The 21,301-nt window shown below is 25.1% G+C and overlaps 6 protein-coding genes across 10 annotated transcripts in view; 3 read left to right on the plus strand and 3 right to left on the minus strand.

The window, feature by feature from the left end:
* LOC127290259 (beta-1-syntrophin) overlaps window positions 1-21,301 on the minus strand; it is a 634,564-nt gene that overhangs the window by 368,207 nt on the left and 245,056 nt on the right. The gene's annotated exons all lie outside the window — the stretch shown is intronic.
* LOC127290260 (inducible serine protease inhibitor 2-like) lies at window positions 4-20,998 on the plus strand. 3 transcript variants are annotated; one of them, XM_051318735.1, is made up of 3 exons: window positions 4-15; window positions 9,117-9,271; window positions 20,606-20,998. In XM_051318735.1, the coding sequence occupies exons 2-3, from the start codon at window positions 9,181-9,183 to the stop codon at window positions 20,773-20,775; spliced, it is 261 nt and encodes an 86-aa protein (XP_051174692.1). In that variant the 5' UTR covers window positions 4-15; window positions 9,117-9,180; the 3' UTR covers window positions 20,776-20,998. The 3 variants fall into 3 exon arrangements, 2 of the variants coding, with proteins under 2 accessions (XP_051174692.1, XP_051174693.1); XR_007844276.1 differs by lacking the exons at window positions 4-15; window positions 20,606-20,998 and adding an exon at window positions 16,137-16,150 and having other exon boundaries at window positions 9,123-9,271; XM_051318736.1 differs by lacking the exons at window positions 4-15; window positions 9,117-9,271 and adding an exon at window positions 19,806-20,030.
* On the minus strand, window positions 276-901 carry LOC127290266 (PI-actitoxin-Afv2a-like). The gene is made up of 2 exons (XM_051318740.1): window positions 737-901; window positions 276-476 (listed from the first exon to the last, which is right to left on the minus strand). The coding sequence occupies exons 1-2, from the start codon at window positions 822-824 to the stop codon at window positions 310-312; spliced, it is 255 nt and encodes an 84-aa protein (XP_051174697.1). The 5' UTR covers window positions 825-901; the 3' UTR covers window positions 276-309.
* On the minus strand, window positions 6,809-8,349 carry LOC127290265 (trypsin inhibitor-like). 2 transcript variants are annotated; one of them, XR_007844277.1, is made up of 3 exons: window positions 8,107-8,349; window positions 7,339-7,701; window positions 6,906-7,051 (listed from the first exon to the last, which is right to left on the minus strand). XR_007844277.1 is itself a non-coding variant. In XM_051318739.1 (2 exons), the coding sequence occupies exons 1-2, from the start codon at window positions 7,424-7,426 to the stop codon at window positions 6,882-6,884; spliced, it is 258 nt and encodes an 85-aa protein (XP_051174696.1). In that variant the 5' UTR covers window positions 7,427-7,696; the 3' UTR covers window positions 6,809-6,881. The 2 variants fall into 2 exon arrangements, 1 of the variants encoding a protein (XP_051174696.1); XM_051318739.1 differs by lacking the exon at window positions 8,107-8,349 and having other exon boundaries at window positions 6,809-7,051; window positions 7,339-7,696.
* On the plus strand, window positions 11,687-12,492 carry LOC127290263 (trypsin inhibitor-like). The gene is made up of 2 exons (XM_051318738.1): window positions 11,687-11,854; window positions 12,197-12,492. Exons 1-2 carry the CDS (start codon window positions 11,764-11,766, stop codon window positions 12,364-12,366), a joined length of 261 nt encoding a protein of 86 aa, XP_051174695.1. The 5' UTR covers window positions 11,687-11,763; the 3' UTR covers window positions 12,367-12,492.
* LOC127290262 (trypsin inhibitor-like) lies at window positions 14,418-14,990 on the plus strand. Its single transcript, XM_051318737.1, has 2 exons — window positions 14,418-14,601; window positions 14,763-14,990. The coding sequence occupies exons 1-2, from the start codon at window positions 14,511-14,513 to the stop codon at window positions 14,930-14,932; spliced, it is 261 nt and encodes an 86-aa protein (XP_051174694.1). The 5' UTR covers window positions 14,418-14,510; the 3' UTR covers window positions 14,933-14,990.

Raw genomic sequence — 21,301 nt, forward strand, 5'->3', positions numbered from 1 at the left:
AAGAAAGAAATTTTTTAAAATGAAAAATTCTATAATTTTTTTGCCTGAAAAGTATTTTTTTTTTGTTTTTATTAATCAATAAAATATAAAAAAATATTTTTTTAGGTTTAAATTATGAGAAATGTTTCAATACGTCTCACCCGATCCTTATTCATCATGAACAATACAAAAAAGGTAACAATAATTTTTACATTAATTTAATAAAATATAGTATATTTCATTTTTCTTTTTGTTTAACAATAGTTTTTTAATTAAACAGAATTGTTAATTGTATTAAGGAAATTTTTTGATTTTATTTATAAAGAATTATTAAACGCCTCGACAATAATTTTCGCACGCAACCTTTGTGTTAAAATTATTTTCATTACCACCACATCCACTATAAATAAAAAATTCACAGGCACCTCTTCCACTGTTATAACCTAATTTCCAAATACGTCCATTACATGTCCCATATGCAAATCCCAAACTACAAACTGCAAAAAAATTATTCACTTACAATAATGCAACATTTTTATGAAAAAAATAACCTTTTAATTGATTACAATAAATTTGTTCAATATTAAATTTATCTTATTTTAGTCTTTTTATATAACATAGAGTGATTAAAAAAATTTAATTTAGGTATAAAAGTGTTTCAAATAAAACTAAATAAATATATATACATAATTGTACTAGAATAAAATTAAAGTTGTGAAAAACCAAAAAATCTTAAAGAAAAATAAAAGTGACCTACCTCGCCTTGGTTGTCCATTTGATTGGTCAAATTCCATAATGAACATGATGCACATTATTAAAAAGTATGTAAAAAATTTGTAATGCATTTTTACAGAGTTAAATGAAAATTGTTTTCTTTTGATTCTTTAGTTTTTTTTTATATAAATTTTGTTGCGACTACACTCCTTCATGCAAACGAATCTAATAAGATTAGTAAAAGATTGTCGACTATATATATAGACTTACAGTTATTGCAAAAATACATTCAGTTTCTGATAATGAATTCTATTTTATGGAGAATAAATAAATATTTGTATAAGTAAATGTTTTCCTTATTTTCCTTTCGTTAATAAAGACTGTTTTTTGATAATTTATTTTTTCTTTTTCCCTTTATTTGTAAAGTATTCTATTTATAATAATCAAATAAATTATTTTCATTACTTTAAAAGTATTCTGTAAAGAATACAGAATTTTATATCAAAACGCATTACCATATAATAATATGTAATTGCAAATATTAAAATTTTAAAAAATTAAATTACAGTTATATACACACTGAGAAAAATAATAATGTAATGTTAATAAAATAATTTGGTTGAGCACTTTTAGTTAAGATTACAAAAATTTAGTTGACATAACAGTAACGAAAGAAGCAATCAATCGAGAAATTTAGTTGGCTGTACCAAAAATTTCATTCAAGCTTTTGCGTCTGTTAACTGATGAGCCAAAAGTTCTGAACGTTCAAATGAACGAAATATTTTTTTTAATCTATAAATTATCAAAAATTATGATGTCAATGTAAAATAAAACAGTAAATTAAACAATTATTAAAATAATAATTTCTTTTTAGATATTTAAAACAAAATTTTGTTATAAAATTCGTACTTAAAGAAGTTGCAAAAAAATATTTCGTTCATTTGAACGTTCAAAACTTTTGGCTCATTGTTAACTGAATAATTTGGTTCTCCAAACCAAACCGTCTGAATGCTCAATTGCGCATGCGCTGTTCTCGTAAATATGTCACACGTTAACCATGCTTCGCTCTTCGTGTCGTCCAGTTTTATTCAAGTGTTTTCGGGATTTTTATGTGTTTCAGAAATTCGGTAAAAAAGTGTGTGTACACGGAGAGACCGCCAGTTGGAAAAATTACTAAAAAAATTTACAAGTAGCGGAAATAAGGTTACATTGTCAAATATTGCTGTAGGAAATCGAAAATTCTACTAGCAGCATACTTAATAAAACCTGTAGACTATAGTAAAATTGTACACAAATTGGAATAGAAATTACTATAGTCTACAGTTTTATTAAGTATGCTGTATGACAAAGTAACCTTATTTCAGCTACTTGTAAATCTTTTTAGTAATTTTTCCAACCGGCGGTCTCTCCGTGTAGTGATGCATATCGAACAGAGAGAATAAAGCTTGTTAAAAGAACGGAAGTTTTTCTCCAGCCTGTATACTTTATGAAAATAATTTACACTCACATTGTCACTAGGATTCTTAGTGTAGTGGTCAGCGTTCTTGATTTGCGTTGCGTAGTCTGAGGGTTCGATCCCCAGCAGTGTTAGGTTTTTCCGCAATAGAAATTAATTTAAGTAGACAAAGAAAAGAATAAAAGAGGATAACAAAAGTGATAAAATTAAGTGAAAAATAAAAAATATAAGTGTGAGCCAAAAAATAATTTGGTTGAGAAAAGAACAAAATTTTTTTCATTTAACTAAATTTTTTGTTTGCTTAAAAACAATAAGTTAGTTGTGCAAAACAAAAAATTTGGTAGACCGAACAAAATGATTCAACGAAAAAATTTAGTAGCCCGAACCAAACGGATTAGTTGCACATATATCAAATAAAAAATTTGGTTTGGAGAACCAAACTTCAGTAGATGATACCAAACAGTTTTCTCAGTGCACTTAGAAAAATGTTTAGTCAGAGTAACCAAAATTTGGTTGAGCCAAAAGAAAAATTTTATTGGTATTTAAGCATTTTAATAAGTATTTTAATTTATATTTATCAAATTAAAATATTTATGGACTTCGAAAAATCTCATCTCCGCCTGGGATCGAACCTCTGTTTTTAAACTGCGAGTCGGGAGCTATGACCACTGGACTACTCATCTTTGTGAGAGTTTTAAACTAAATTGGTCTCTTAAGGTACGAGCTGAGAGCGAATTAAATTATTTGATTGTCGTAACCAAATTTTAGTTAGGACAATAAACGATCATTTGATTTTTTAGAATAAAATATTTTGTTGTGTTAACCAAATTTTTCTTTTTGTCATAACCAAATTTTGGGTTGGAATTTAAAAATGTTCAACCAAATAATTTTGTTGGCCTAACTAAATGTATGTAACTTTTTTTTCAATGTATTAAAACTAGAAAATTAAATTAAAAAATTAAATTTACTTATTAACTAAAAAAAATAAAAATTTTTAATTCTCAATTATAAATATAAAGTAGGTACATTTTATTTATTTGACAATGTTTATTGGTTCAAAAAGTTGTAAATTATTTAGAATAAGTTTGTAAATATTTAGTGGATATTGTAAAAACTTAGTTAACACCTCGACAAAATCTTTCGCACTCATCCCAATTTTCAAAATTATTTTCATTCCCATCACATCCACCATAAACAAATAGTTTACATGATCTTTGTGAACGCACATAACCATATCGTAAAATATATGCTCGACATGGTCCAGTTACTAGTGGTAGTTTACAAACTAAAAAAAAAAGATAATTTATTTACAAAAATGCAAAATTTTTATGAAATAAACATAATTAAAATTACATACATATGGGCAAATCCACAGAACCGGCCGATTTCATGTTACTCATATATTTTTCTATTTTAGAAGTATTATATTAATTATTTTCATACTTCAACCATTTTGTAATATCTCTGAGAACCTATTGAAATAAGAAAATTGAATAAATGTGAACCTTCTAGTCTTTTATAAAAAATAAAATCGAATTAAGTAACTTAAAAAATGAAATTTACGGTGTTACTCCAGGTATAATATTTAATTCTTATAGGTATAACTTGTTCGGCATAGATCCGAACAATTCCAAACTGTGGTGAATTATAGTTTACTTATTGAAGAATGTTTTGAAAGTAATAAAAAATATGTGCTCTTAAATAAAAAGAAATGATAGTCGTTGAAAGTAGCGTTACTCATTATTTTATAATAATGAAATGTCTATACATTTTTGTAAATATCTTTTGCGGCGATTATTCGATTTGAATTTTTCAAATTGGAGCTTATTGCTTGTGAACAGACGAACAAATGTATGTATCATAGAATAGAGTGCAATCAGAATTAAAGAAAATATTCCAATAATTATCACTCTATGTTTAAGCGTGAACCATTTTCAACATAGCCTTTTTTCAGTAGCACAACTACAGGATAAAATATGATGAGTTGAAAACATGTGTGATTATATAAAGACATTATTATAATTCTTGTATGCAAACGCCAAATTATATTTTCAATTTATAACGTCTAAAAATTAAAAATAAAAAAAAATTATCGAAATTTAACTAGTTAATCGTGAAAAATGAATTATCCTTTCATTTGTTTTATTTTCAAAGTTATATCAAAATCGATGTCAATAATGTCAGTTTGTTGGTTAAAATAGTTAATATCAAAATTAGTAAGTAAACAATTTAATTTACAGAAATAAAAAATTAAATGCTAATAAATAAAATATATAATAAAATATGATAAAATATAAATAATTTATTTTTGATAATTAAAAAATTAATTATTTGTATTTTATCATATTTTATTATTCAAAATGTTTTGCACATATTTCAAATAATATATAAAAAAAACAAAGAAATGCCATTTTTAATTATAATTTCCAGAAGAAAAATAATATTTTCGTTTTTGGCTTTTAACTCAAACGGCATTAAAATAAAATGAATCACGCAAGAAGATAATTGTTCTTGAATATATTTTAAAGAAAGTAAACCATAAATAAAAGGTGTGCTTGCTTTTTGGAAAATTTTCATCTTGATAAGTAAAAATCGGCCGGTTCTGTGGATTTGCCCATATGTTGTTGAACAATGGTTTTTAAAAAACAAAAAAACTAAAACAAGTGTAAAAAAAAGTGACCTACTTCGGTTTGGTTGTCCATTTGATTGGCTAAATTCCATCATGAAAGTAATGAAGAATAGTAAAAAGAGTACAAGAAATTTATAATGCATTTTGACGCAGCAAAATGGATTTTTTGATGAAAACTTGTTTGTTTAGATTTTTTAAAATTTTTAATAAATTTTTGACAATGATACTCTTATATTCATGCAAGCGAATTTAATATGATTTAAAAAAAAAAAAATTGCCGATTATAAATAGGTAGACATTTATTGCAACAAGTGACTTGAAGTTTATGAAAATTGTTTATTTAAATGAATATATTTTTTTTCCTTATTTTGTATTTTGTTAAAAATATTTTTTATTGCTTAATATTTCATTATTTACTTTTTATTGTTATTTTTTTTTCTTTTTCATGTCCTGTTATTTTGACTAAATTAAGAATTTATTATTGATATCAATATACATAAAGTGAAACTGCAAAAAACTTGCCTTTTTATGAATTATTAAAACTGAATTTTTTTATTGTTTGAAATTGAAGATTTTTAATAAAAATTTATTGATTACCTAACTAAATAACTGTTGTCAATTTACTTTTCTTTTGTGTGAAACTTTTTTAACATTATTATTAATGTATCAGTAAAATCTACTTATAGTAAAGTGAAATTTAGTTAAAAAATGATTCACTTGCTGGCGCTAACGTCGCTACTGATAGTCGCTGAACATCAGCTGATGTATTTATATATTATTAATATTATATTAATCTATGAAAATACACATTTTAAGACTCTATGCTCTCTAAATCTAAATTAGTAAAAAATTTAACTATTTTGAATTAGTAACTCACTTTTTGCTTTTGAATTAGTAAAATTGAACTAATTAATAGTAAACAAAAAAGTTTTCACTTCTTCAAATATGAATATTTGTTTAGAAAAAAAAATGCAAAAAAAAAAGTAACATATGTGACATTCCAGGAGTTTTTTAGCACTTTTCGGAGTAACCTTTCCAAATTAAATGAAACATTTTTTTAATAATATTTATTAATATAAAGGTCCAAAAAAATCACTTTTTAAGTAAAAACAATTGTTTATTTAAAAAATACAACAATAAATAATGCAAAAAATTCACTTTTTTCCTGCAACTCCAAATAAATTGGTTTAAAGATCAAAATTTTCCTTATTTTTCAAGCTTTAATACTGCACAAGAAACATAGAGTCCGAGAAAATATTCAATTCACAATTTTTTAAACAATGTTTGTTTACTTTTTTGTATTTTTTTTACTGTGAAACGTCTACTAAAGCTGCGCGCGACGTTTGGAAGTTGTAGCTTTCCTTATTGAGCAGAAGCTCATTACACTAGCGTAGTAAAAAACATGTTGTGTGAAAAGTGAGGTTTTTCATCCTTCAAAAATATTTTTTATGATTTTTACAGCTAGGTAGATAATTAAAAACCATTCAAAGTGATAACCAGAAATGTTTACGTTTCGTTTAATGACAACATAACCTCACTTTTCGCACAACATGCTTTCTACTACGCTAGTGTAATGAGCTTCTGCTCAATAAGGAAAGCGACAACTTCCAAACGTCGTGCGCAGCTTTAGCAGACGTTTCACAGTAAATAAAATACAAAAAAGTAAACAAACATTGTTTAAAAAATTGTGAGTTGAATATTTTCTCGGACTCTATATTTCTTGTGCGGTATTAAAGCTTGAAAAATAAGGAAAATTTTGATCTTTAAACCAATTTATTTGGAGTTGCAGGAAAAAAGTGAATTTTTTGCATTATTTATTGTTGTATTTTTTAAATAAACAATTGTTTTTACTTAAAAAGTGATTTTTTTGGACCTTTATATTAATAAATATTATTAAAAAAATGTTTCATTTAATTTGGAAAGGTTACTCCGAAAAGTGCTAAAAAACTCCTGGAATGGCACATATACCAATAAAATCGAAAACAATTTTTAAATGTCATAAAAAAAAATATATTTCATTTCATTTTTTCTTTTTTTTTGACATTGTTTTGTGATTGAAAAGTTGTATGTTATTTTAAACACATTAGTTGATTTTTATAAAAATTATTGAATACCACGACAATAATCTTCGCACTTAAGTTTTGTGTCAAAACTATTTGAATTTCCTTCACATCCAGTCCAAATAAATCGTTGACATGATCTTTGTCTAACAACATATGCATATCGTGGAAATCTTCCTGGGCATGCACCAGTCTCTATTGGCAGTCTACAAACTAAAAATAATGACAAATTTACAAAAAAATTTTAATTTATATATATATATATATATATATATATACTCACATATATACTTTATATATATATACTCGACTATATAAAATTGTTTAACATTAAATTGGTCCTAGTTTTAAAAATTAAGCACAATATTAATAATAAAGCAAAAATAATATATTGCACCTCAATGAAAAAATGAATAAAATGAAAAAAAATAATTAAAAAAGTTTGTAAAAAACAAAAAAAAAAAAAAAAACTATGAAACAAATATATAAAAAAGATTTACTTCGGTTTGGTTGTCCATTTGATTGGCCAAATTCTATCACAAACATGATGCAAAATATCGAAAAGAGGGCAAAAAATTTATAACTCATTTTAAAGAAATATATTTTAAAATTTGAATTTTAAATAATTTTTTTTTTAAATGATACTTCTTTATTCATGCAAGCGAATATTATAAGATTCATGAAAAAATTACCGACTTTAAAGACTGATAATGCTGACATTTATTTGCATTGTATGTGTATTGCAATTTTTTTTAATTATTTATTTTATTGTTTATTTATGATTAAATTTTTCCTATATATTATTTTCCTCGAATAATTTTTTTTTTATTTCGACATAAATAAATTTTAATATTCTCTTTGTTCTGTAAAATAAAAATAACTATCAAAGAAATTTATTTAGTTTCAATTATTTTATTATATACTCTCTAAATATGAATCAGTGAAAAAGTCACTGGTCTCAAATCATTCGCTAAATTCTAGCTATTTGAATCAGTGAATCAATTACTTTGACTGAAAATCAGTGAAATGTTACTGATTCAAATAGCTAGAATTTAGCGACTGATTTGAGACCAGTGACTTTTTCACTGATTCAAATTTAGAGAGTAATAAATTGACAAACTGGTTAAAAAAAATGTGTAATTTTAATTAATTTATTTCTAATTAATATTTCAATAAATAAATATTTCTGTCACCAAACTATAAAAAAACTGTGTTTTAATGTAAAATATTGTACAATGTAATGGAGGATGGTTTTAAAATTTTTTTACAGCAAACTCTTTAAATAGCATGCGCCCCAAAAAAAAGACACTGACATTATGGCCTCAAGTTTCCATATAAATTGGTATAGTAGACATTTCAATAAATCTGAGGGGGTCACGTTTATAAAAGGACTCGTGAAACCTTTCATAAATTGCTCGTATACGACCAATTTGATAAAAATGAAAGTTTACTGTACAGTTTTTATGTATTTTCGCATATAGTAATGACAGACAATGAACTAACACATTCAGTTACAAAATATGACTGCTAATACATTTTTAAAGTGTATTAACAAATTCTACTTTATAATATAGAAATATATTTTTATATATCTGGTGATGAGAAATTTTTACATTAATACCAGCAAAAAAATTTTCCGTATTAAATATTTATTTATTTATTAAACAATTTTTAAGCAATAAATTAGAAATTATTTTTTTACTGTTGAAGCAGTCCTTAATTTGTTTAAAATAACAACAATTATTATAAACAAATAAAAATTAAATATACTTCTCCACCAAATTCCGTATTTTTGTTCTGGTCAATTATGATTCTCTGTTTTATTACAAGAAATTAAAAAAAAGATGTGAACGCTATAAATAACAAAATTATTGATATGACACATAAAAATTTCATTCCAAAAAAATTAGTGGTCCACATTAGAAATTTTGAGCTAGAAATTTATTAAATAGAAAGAAGAAAAAAAAGTTTTGTATTGAAAGTTTTATTGAAATATAAAGAAAAAAATTAAATAAAAATGATCACAATCACGTATTAAAGGATTCCATAATAAGGAAAAAAAATTAAAATTAGATAAAAAAAAAAAAACATTTATAATAGTAATCATTGATTGGTCAGTTGTTAATTTTTAAAACATTAAAAGATATTTTTTCAGAACTACACGTCACTTGTTGTGATATCTGTCTTACTATTTATAGTCGACAATTGTTTAACGGATCTTATTAAATCCGTTTCCCTGAATAAAGAAGTGTTGTTCAAAAAAAAAAAAAAAAAAAAATTTTAATTTGAAACCTACGGAATTAATATTGAAAAATTGAAAAATTTCAATTAAATTACTCAAAATGAATTATAAATTTCTTGTATTCTTTTTGCTATTCTGCGTTACATTTACAATAGAATTTGGCCAATCAAATGGACATCATCGTGAACGAAGTATGTCTAAATGTTTATTTTATAATAAATATATTTAAAATTAAATTTAAGTACAATACTATAACAGAGTATGAAAATTTTAACATTTTTAAGTTATGTTATAATAAAAAATATTTAAACTTGACTAATAATTTTTGAAACTTAATTAAAAAATTATGACATAAGTAAAATTAAATATTTAATATTTCACTATTTTTTCATAAAAATCTGCGCTATTATAAAGATTAAAAAAAAAAATTTATTTGCAGTTTGTAGACTGCCTTTAGTGACTGGACCTTGCAAGGCATACTTTCGACGATATGGTTACGTTCCTTCAAAAAAATCATGTCAACGATTTATTTATGGTGGCTGTGATGGAAATGAAAATAATTTTAAAACAAAAGATGAATGTGAAAAATTTTGTCGAGGTGTAAATTAACTTTTTAAAATCAACTTCAAAATTGTCTTCAAAATAATTTACTTCTTTTAAATCTTTAATTGTTAGAAAAATTTTATGCCCGTTAAATGTAGAGTACAACAACGTCTTTTTTTAATTAATTAGGTAAAAGTCAGTTAAGGGGACTTTCTGGTTTAGAATTGACAAAAAAGGAAGGTTTTAAAACTTTTATTGTAAGAACAGTATTAAAGAAATTGTAAAAACTATTTTTGGACATTGTAGCACATTGCGTAGAGAAAATTTAAAAAATATGTTTAAGTGTATTTAGTTCAATTTCATAGCTGTAGGTGGCGTCTTCCAAAAGATACCTTTTTTTTGGTACGTTAGATTCCGGGCAACTTGTAATACATAAATTCAAGTTCCAAACGGGAATCTCTTCATAAGGATTTATTCTTGTGCCTAAACCTCAAAAACGATTTTTTTTAAAGGTTTTTTTATTTTTTATGTACATTTTTCTCAAAAACTCGCAAAAACGCCGTGTTTTTGGGTCAATTTACCTCCATATAAAAGCACAGGGGGTAGAAATATGAGTTTTTAGAGGTTTAGGCACCAGTTTTTTAAATAAAGAATCGAAAAAATTTTGGGATTTCAAAATCGGTTCGGTAGATTTCGAGAAAAGCTCTGTACCAGTTTGAAAAATGAGTTTTCGAGAAAAACGCGTTCAAAGTTTTCATAACATAATTCATTGAGTCATGAATATCAAACAACTTTTTATTACAACAGAACTTCGTATCCCGCTGTTTTTGGGGTCGCTGATTACGAATTTGATGTCCGTTTTGGAAAATCCAAAATGGCGGATCCAATATGGCGGACGAAAAAATAAAAATTCAACCGGATTTGCTTAAAACTTGGTACTCGGGGGTTTTTGGGGTCGCTGATTACGAATTTGATGTCCGTTTTTGAAAATTCAAAATGGCGGATTTTCAACTAAATTTAATTAATTGCTTAATCGTTGTCCGCCATATTAGATCCACCATTTTGTATTTTCAAAAACTGACATCAAATTCGTAATCAGCGACCCCAAAAACCCCCGAGTAACAAGTTTTAAGCAAATCCGGTTGAATTTTTATTTTTTCGTCCGCCATATTGGATCCGCCATTTTGTATTTTCAAAAACTGACATCAAATTCGTAATCAGCGACCCCAAAAACCCTCGAGTAACATGTTTCAAGCTAATATCAATAAAAGAGGAACACCAAATATGTAAATAAGATAACTGTAGATTGTTGTTGAAATACATACCGTCATAAATATTGTTATAACTTTTGTTTTTGTACATATTTTTTAAAAAACGTTTTGGGACAGTAATTCTATGATACTATGGAACATTTTTAAGCAAAAAAAAAATCGATTTTTTTGAAATTCTAAACCAGAAAGTCCCCTTAAGAAACGAAATTATTATTGAATTAAATAACCTGCTGATTTTGAGATTATTTCAGGTCAGTTTAGATTTAACGAGATTGTTAACAACAAACATAACCTTAAAATTAGGTCAAATATTATAAAACGAAAATAAATTTAGATGAATTCATTTTAAAGAGACATTAATAATTTTAATGAAATTGTCTAAAAACAAAATTATACAAATATATACTGAGGAAAATACCCTCTTTAAAAAGAGTCAACCTTTTACGGTCAAATAGAAAAATGTAAAAAAAAATTTTAATTTGGTACTCTTTAAAACTAAAACCTTCAATTGCATGCATATTTAAATGTAAAACAAAGAATAATAAAAATTTTCACATATACACTTTTTCAAAATAGCATAATAAGGAAAAAAATTTTAATTTATATAAATAAACAATTATATTAACCATTCATTGGTCAATTTAGTAATTTTCAAACAATAAAATATTTTTTCAGTACTTCACGTCACTTGTTGTGATATCTGTCTTACTATTTATAGTCGAAAATTATTTCACGGATCTTATTAGATCCGTTTTCCTGAATAAAGGAGTATTTAAAAAAAAATATATATATATATATTTTTTTTTCTAATTTTGAAACCTACGGAATTAATATTGAAAAATTGAAAATTTTCAATTAAATTCCTCAAAATGAATTATAAATTTCTTACATTTTTTTTACTATTCTGCGTCATGTTTATAACGGAATTTGTCCAATCAAATGGAAATAATCGAGAACGAAGTATGTTCATTTTACAAATATATTTGTAAATTTCTATATGATACTTTTGTACTATATTGTCATAAACGACTATTAGACTTTAAATGTGTCTAAAATTTCAAATGTTAAAATGAATGAAATTTTTTTTCATTAATTTTAATCTAAAGAAAAATTTTTTAAAAAATTTATCATTATTTTATAAAGATTTTACAATAAAAGTATACACAATTTTATATTCTGTTAAAAAGAATTTTTTTTGAAAATGTTATTGTAGAATTATTTAATATTTCACTATTTTCATAAAAATTTGTTTCTATAAAGATTAAAGAATTAATTAAAATTAAAAAAAAATTTTTTTTACAGTTTGTAGACTACCACTAGTGACTGGACCTTGTGAAGCATTGATTCGACGATATGGTTACGTTCCTTCAGTAAGAGCATGTCAACAATTTATTTATGGTGGATGTGATGGGAATGCAAATAATTTTAGAACAAAAAATGAGTGTGAAAGATTTTGTCGAGATGTAAACTAACTTTATACAATCAACTTCAAAATGTCTTTAAAATAATTTACCTCTTTTAAATCTTCAATTGTTGTAAAAATAAAAAACCTAAAATACAATGCTATAATATAATAATAATAATAAATAATAGTAAATTCAAAGAGTACACTTTGTTTTTATTTAATGTCAATTAAATTTACTGTAATTGACTAAAATTTAACTCAAAAATGATAAAAATAAATAATAAACTAAAAGAAGATTTTTTACAAATAATTGAAAAGAAATTAAATGAAGCCATTATGGATGAAGATAGCGATTTTTCTGACTTTACAGATGTTGTAGATCATGATTATGATCTGCCGTATATTGTGGATTGTCTAATGTATTATGTTACAGGACAAATCTGTGAAAGAATGAAAAAAAGAAATTGTTTTGATTGCAATTCTGCACTATTTTGTGATAAAAATTCTAATCAAGCGAACCATCCAATTTCCAAAATCATTACTTATGATGAAAATGATCAGATTCGCCATCCAAATTTTAAATTATTTTCTTTCATTAAATCCATCGAAAATTCTTTTTCACTTCATTGTAAAAAAAGTAATGTTTTTGACCTTGTCATAAATGACATAACAAAGGAAAATTTATTTTTTGTTAATTGTTTTAAGCATGGAAGCGAAGTTTTAGCTTTTATAGTTCTTTTCTATTTACAAAATAGAATGAGGCAATTTAGTAAAATTTACTTGTCAGATGTAAAAAAACTAAATTTACAAAAAAAGAAGGCAGCCAAATTAACCGAATATTAATTAAATTTATTAAGTTATAAATTTATATTTTGTTACATAAATATATATATAAATTTTTACAAAAAAAATTACAGTAAATAAAATGTATTTAAAAAGAGCGTATTAATAATATATCTATAGTTTTACTATTTTCACTTTATCAATTATTTTTATTATTAAATACTTTACGATAATTGCGTCTAATGAAATATGTGAGAATTTATTTATTATTTAAAAACAAAATGTTTTAGTAGATTTTTTTGAATAATTATATAGTTTTTCGCAATGCATTACACGCTTTTATAGGACAAAGTTACTATCAGCGCCAACTGGTGGCCATTTTCAACACATTTGACACATTGGTACAGGGCGAAGCGTAAAGGCGCTCTCACACCTTTTTTGGCTGCCTGCAGGTTACCATGGCAACGCATGAGAGTGAGTGCGACAGAAAATTTAAAAATTTGAATATTCAAATTTTCTGTCTCACTCACACTCGTGCGTTGACATGGTAACCTGCAGGCAGCCAAAAAAGGTGTGAGTGCGCCATAAGTCGTGTCACCGGGGTGGTTTATATGAACGATTTTTAAAGAAATAATTTTTTAAAATGAAAAATTCTATAATTTTTTGCCTAAAAAATAATTTTTTATAATTTGTTGATTAATGAAAACTACAAGAAATATTTTTTAGGCAAAAAATTATAGAATTTTTCATTTTAAAAAATTTTTTTTTTAAAAATCGTTTATATAAACGTTGCGTGCTTCAGCTTCGTACACTCATGCGAAATCCGTCTGTCATTATGTTTGTTATTTTCCATTAAAAGTATAACTTTTTAAACTTTTTTTTAATAATTTAACGCTAATATACGTTTTTTCTATCAATCCTAAAAAAGTACTCTCTAAATCTGAATTAGTAAAAATGTTTACTTATTTGAATTAGTAACTCACTTTTTGCTTTAGAATTAGTTAAATTTTACTAATTATTAGTAAAACAACTAAAACATAAAAAAAAAATTTTTTAACTAAAAACTTTTACTAACAATTAGTAAAATTTAACTAATTCTAAAGCAAAAAGTAAGTCACTAATTTAAATTAGTAAACATTTTTACTAATTCAGATTTAGAGAGTATAATAAAAATGATCATAAATACCATTTTGTTAAAAAAAAGCACAACAAGGAAAAAATTTTAATTTTGATTAGTTTCAAATATTAAAAAATATTTTTTCAGCACTGTACGTCATTTGATGTAATACATATTTGCGTATTTATAGTCTTCAGTGTTTTACGTATCTTCTTAGATCTGCTTGCATACAGAAAGAATTATTGTAAAAATTTTATTTAAAAAAAAATCGAAAATTAATATTGAAAAAATTTTCAATTAAATTCCTCAAAATGAATTACAAATTTTTTGCATTATTTTTACTATTCTGCGTCATGTTTATAATGGAATTTGGCCAATCAAATGGACATCATCGAGACCGAAGTATATCTACATTTATTTTATAATTAAAGTAGAAACATTTTTATATTCTGTTAACAATATTTATTAAATTTTACCTACAGACAAAAAAAAATAATCAACATACATAAAATATTTCATAAAAGTTAAAAATTGAATGAAAAAAAAAAATAAAATTCTTACAGTTTGTAGACTGCCATTATTGACTGGACCTTGTAGAGCACGCATACCACGATATGGTTACGTTCCTTCAGAAAAATCATGTCGACAATTTATTTATGGTGGATGTGATGGAAATGAAAATAATTTTAAATGGAGAGTAGAGTGCGAAAACTTTTGTCGTGGTGTTGAATAACTTTTTGCAATATCAACTAATTCATTCAAAATAATATTTACTTGTTTTAAATCTTCAATTTTTGTAAAAATAAAAATTTTATGTTAATTAAATTTACTGTAATTTAACACAAAAATGATAAAAATAAATAATAAACTAACACTCACGGTATTAATAGGTATATTAATTATATTAAAGATTATAATAATTAATTTTTTAATGATTATTTAATATTAATAAAATTAATTATAATTTTATAATTTTTATAAACAAACCCTTTTAATTCAAAGGTCCTGATCCAGAGGCGAACATAACACCAGTATTATATTATTATAAAAAAAATATATAATTATATATATACATAGAAAAATATTTCGTCTCAGCAACGAAAATTTGGTTAGGCTAACAAAATAATTTTGTTGGTTCTACAGGAAAAAAATGGGGTGTTTTGTGCGTAGAGGAACTGTTCTTAAATACTTTTATTCTTAAATTGTTACATGTCGTTGTTTGACCAATAATTTAAAAAAAATATTTTTTTATTATAGAATAATTACAAAACGCGTTGACAAGGACAAATCCCCTCTCTACAGGAAATCACCCAAATACAGTCAAATAAAAAAAAATAAATATAGTAAAAAAAAATTAATTTTCATATTCGTTACAAGTAAACACAATATTGTCTTGAAATATAAAACAAAGAATAATAAAAATTATCATAAATACTATTTAAAAAAAACACAATAAGGAAAAAATTTTAATTTTGGTTAGTTTGGTAATTTTTAAAAAATATTTTTTCAGCACTGCACGTCACTTGTTGTTATACATGTTTGACTATTTATTGTCCACAATGTTTTATACGAATCTTATTAGATCCACGTTTATAAAGAACAGTGTAAATTGTAAAAAAAAACTTTAGAATTAATATTGAAACAAAAATTTTCAATTAAATTCCTCAAAATGAATAACAAATTCCTTGCATTCTTTTTACTATTCTGCATAATGTTTATAATGAAATTTGGTCAATCAAATGGACGTGATCGAGACCGAAGTATGTCTACATTCATTTTATATAATTAAAATATTTAAACATTTTTATATTCTGTTAACAGCAATATTAAAAAAAATTGGCTGTAGAAAAAAAAATCCGACAGACAATTTGTATTAAATATTTCACTGTTTTCAATAATAACGTGTTAGGATTTAAAAAAAAGTTACTATTTTACAGTTTGTAGACTGCCATTAGTGACTGGACCTTGTAGAGCACGCATACCACGATATGGTTACGTTCCTTCAGAAAAATCATGTCGACAATTTATTTACGGTGGATGTGATGGAAATAAAAATAATTTTGAAGTTAAAATTGAGTGCGAATATTTTTGTCGTGGTATTTTATAACTTTTTACAATATATCAACTTAATGTATTAAAAATAATTTACATATAACATTAAAGTCTAAAGTTTCTGTATAAACGTGAATAAATAAAATAAAAAAAAAATATTGCGTTATTCTCCGCGTATACAAACATACAATTTCATTTCTCTCAAATTTTTGCAAATACAATAATTACTGCAAATGAGCCAAAAGTTTATTGAACGTTCAAATGAATGAAATTTTTTTTTCAACTTCTTTAAATACGAATTTTATTACAAAATTTTTTTTTAAATATCTTAAAAGAAATTATTATTTTAATATTTGTTTAATTTACTGTTTTATTTTAAATTGACATCATAATTTTTAATAATTTATAGATTGAAAAAAATATTTCGTTTATATGAACGTTCAGAATTTTTGTCTCATTTACTGCAACGTGAAAAAGTAATTGCTTTGTTTAAGGTAAATGTCCCAATTAGTGTCCTACTAAGAATTTAACTTTAGTTAATAAAGAAAAAACTCGATATATATTCTTCCATGGAGATAATTTTTCACATTAATATAAAGGTAATCATTTTTTGAGCCGAAAATAATTTTTATTTGAGTATTAATATAAAAATATTTTAAATTTTCTTTTTTTTTAAAGTGATGTTATTGTACCAATTTGTGTCCGACAAATTTTAGGTTGCCCCTATTTGTGACCTGAGGTGTACCAATTAGTACTCAGCAGCCATATTTGTGTCAAGAAATGCAAAATATAAAAGTAATTGTTATTTCATTCTTTTAATAAAATAATAATTAAATTAATACTTAATATGGAATATTAATGTGATAAATTAAATTAGTGTATTTCTCAGTCTGAGTAAATAAATAAATAAGTAACTAAAGGAAATAGATGTTCACTATTTGGCACACAAACATAAAAATATGCTTTGTCCTAATTAGTGTCTTTAAAAAATACTCGATGTTCTTACACTGTCACATTTTTCACATATTTAAATAATTTTAGGTTAAAATATAAAAACTCTCACAATAATTTTCAAAATTAAGAGTTATAGAATTAATAAATGAAGTATTTTTCAGAAAAATGTAATAATTTCTTTAATTAAAGTTCTGTTATTGTATGTAAACACAAATAGGATCATTCTCATTTTAGTGTACGTATTTGTATTTTTAGGTATACCTACATAAAAATTAACTTACCTTTACATGAAAAAAACCTCCAAACAGTAAAACTATATTATCTTGAATTATTTACTTAACAATTTAATTCAATATTAGACGTTAATTATCCTGTGCTAACAACATTCTGTTAACCTGTCTAATGACAATCTTTATAAGATGGCGGCATACTTTCCTCGTTTTGGCAGAGTGGGCCTAATAGTCTAAGATCCCACTGCAAGATTTCTACACTCATCTCTTTTATGGATGAAATTGATTCGAAATGAAAGATTTTTTTATCCTGTTTCCGAAACGCATAGGGTGCCTAACCTTTTATGGTCCATTTTTTTGATACAATAAAAATTTCTGTAAAAATTTGTTGAAATGTTTCACTCATAAGTTTTATGGATGAAACTTGTATTAATGGAAAGAACATGAAAAAAATAAGAAATAAATGATAGGTTGCCTCATTTCCAATGGTCTCGTTTCCTAGCAGCCACTTAAAAAATTCCCACTTTCTGTTGAAATATTTCATTTATAACTTTTATGAAAAAATCCACCACCAATGTAAAGATTGATCATTTTTCTACACGATAAGAGTAGGTTGCCTAAAAGAATATGGTCCAGAAAATTAGTTGCCACATATTAAAAATTAAAAAATTTATTTGAAAGGTGAGAAAAACCGCGCAACTAGATGACACGAACGCTGTTGTTTTGTTTCTTTGACGTATATAAATAATAAAATAATTCGTTGACAATTCATGAAATGATTACCGAAAATATTAATCAGCAATTACCACTTTTAAATAAAATTTAATAATTATAAATTTAATATGTCTTTGCATTTAGTAATATGCAAGACTTTCTAAAATAATTACAAACGACAATATATGGATTTTATTATCGCAATTTAATATGATTCTTTAATTATAAACAGTTTTGCTTTTTTTATTATTGAAAAACAATTTGTTTTTTATTTGAGTATTATATACGTTCATTTTGCATTATTCATTATCTTCTGACAAATTTTTAATATCAAATAACCTCTACGTATCAACAATTTATGATACGTTCGTCTTTTGTCACCTGTTTTACGTATATATTTTGCGCAATTTCTTCTCAACTTTCGAATAAATTTTTCAATTTTAATATGTGGCAACTAATTTTCTGGACCATATTCTTTTAGGCAACCTACTCTTATCGTGTAGAAAAATGATCAATCTTTACATTGGTGGTGGATTTTTTCATAAAAGTTATGAATGAAATATTTCAACAGAAAGTGGGAAATTTTCAAGTGGCTGCCAGGAAACGAGACCATTGGAAATGAGGCAACCTATCATTTATTTATTATTTTTTTCATGTTCTTTCCATTAATACAAGTTTCATCCATAAAACTTATGAGTGAAACATTTCAACAAATTTTCACAGAAATTTTTATTGTATCAAAAAAATGGACCATAAAAGGTTAGGCACCCTATGCGTTTCGGAAACAGGATAAAAAAATCTTTCATTTCAAATCAATTTCATCCATAAAAGAGATGAGTGTAGAAATCTTGCAGTGGGATCTCCTACTATAAAACCCTAAATGCAAATCTACACGAAAGATATATAATGTAATATTCAAAAAGTATTTTTTTGAATATTTTTCTAAATTGTATTTTATTTTATTTCGTGCATAAATGTGCAAGTGGACACAAATTGGGACATGGTCACAAATTGGGACATTTACCTTACAAATAATTATCATTTTTAGGATTTCGTGTCTCAGGGCCCGTTCAGAATAGACCAAAAACATGAACGTATACGTAACGTGAACGTAATGTATCCATTTAAAATACATTGTGACGTTACGAATACGTTCATGTTTTTGGTCTATTCTGGACAGGCCCGAAAGCCTTGTAGTTTCGCTTTGGTGTCCGTCTATGTTACACTCGTATGGTTTCTATGGTAACAGTTACCATAGCAACCGTTTTCCATAGCAACGCCTGCTTCTCTCATATTTTTATTTATTAACAATATAATTTTAATGTGTTTTTTCAAGAACCTTAATATAATTTTATTTTAAATACAGTTTAATGAACCAACGTTTATCGAGCAGATGTAAATATAAAATGAATAAATATAAAACAAAAATAAAATAAAAAAAATAAAATAAATAAAATATAAAACAAATAATAAAAATGTTCGCATAAAATTTTTTTAAAAAGAAAGCATAACAAGGAAAAAAAATTTTAAATTAAACAAACAATTATTATTATTAGTAATCACTCATTGGTCGGTTGGTAATTTTCGTACAATAAAACATTTTTTCAGGACTGCACATCAGTTTTGATAAATATAAAGACTATCTATAGTCACAAATTTTTTTACGGATCTTATATTAGAATCTTGTTGTATAAACGAAGGTGTTTTACAGTAAAAAAAAATTGTTTTCAATTCGATATATTCAAAATTAATATCGAAAAATTAGAAAATTTTCATTTGAAATTCTCAAAATGAATTGCAAATTTCTTGGATTTTTTTTGCTATTGTGTGTCATTTTTATGATGAAAATTGACCAATCAAATGGACATCATAATGAAAGAAGTATGTATTTCAATATTCTCGATACTAATAAGGCGTAGGGTCGTCGAGGTTTCCCCATAATATCGCCTGAGACACTATTAGCTTTTGCGCCTTCGCTGCGAACAACATTTTTTGTCCTGTCTGCATGGAAAGTGTGCATCCTCTTAAGGATCAGGCACATCGTATCTTTTCAAGAGGCTTAAGGGGGGTGGGGGGCTGGCAGGATCATTTGTAGTTGATAAACAATACATTTTTTAATGGTGCGGGCGCGAATGTATTTTGCGCCCGCTTCTATGACGTCAGCGGGTGGGAATGTATTTTGCGCCCACATCTATGACGTCAGCGGGCGGGAATGTACTTTGCGCCCGCTCACCCTATCTCTGGGAAGGAATCACTTACTTTGCGACCGTCTCAAGTGCACAAAATAACACACTTTCCGTCCAAGTAGGACAAAAAATTACTTTTATAAATATGAATATAAACTTTTTTTTTTTTTAATTCAGCAAAGTAAACAGATTTACTTGTGTTGTAAAATGTCTGCTTTTATAAAAATTAAAAAAATTCATCACAAAAGAAAATTATTTAATTTCTTGCAGTTTGTAGACTGCCACTAGAAACTGGATCTTGCAGAGCAAATCTGCGACGATATGGTTATGTTCCTTCAGAAAGATCATGTCAACGATTTCAATATGGTGGATGTGATGGAAATGAAAATAATTTTAGAACAAAGGATGCGTGTGAAAGATTTTGTCAAGGTGTCAACTAACTTTTATTATGATGCATTAAAAGTAATTGAGAATTTTTTAAATATTAAATTCCTGTAATAATAAAATGTAATACTATTTTTGAAATGACACTTAAAATTCTTATTTCTCAATTTGTTTGTAAACGTACTAAGTTAGGAATCAATATCCCATTTCAGGATGATAACAAGAATTCCGTAGATAGGAACATAGAAATTTGCAATTCGATTTTATGAGCCCCTACATTCCAGCATGTTTGCGAATTATGTAAACCTTCCTGTATTAAAGGTTCTTGTATATATATATATATATATATATATATATATATATATATATATAAGAAGAAAATTTACAAAACTCTATTTATTTAATATTTTAGTAGAAACACTTAAACTATAATTTTAACATAAATGTTTCTTTATCTTTTTTCATATATATATATTTTATGTATATATTTGCTTATTCAAAATATAAAATTTTTATTTATTCTTTTTTTATCATTTACCATTATTATTATTATATTATGAAATTTTTTAATAATTCAAGGAT

This window comes from Leptopilina boulardi, unplaced genomic scaffold (assembly GCF_019393585.1).
Source record: "Leptopilina boulardi isolate dan_hultmark-lab unplaced genomic scaffold, ZJU_Lbou_2.1 LbouV2_58, whole genome shotgun sequence".
In the NCBI taxonomy this organism is placed as follows: domain Eukaryota; kingdom Metazoa; phylum Arthropoda; class Insecta; order Hymenoptera; family Figitidae; genus Leptopilina; species Leptopilina boulardi.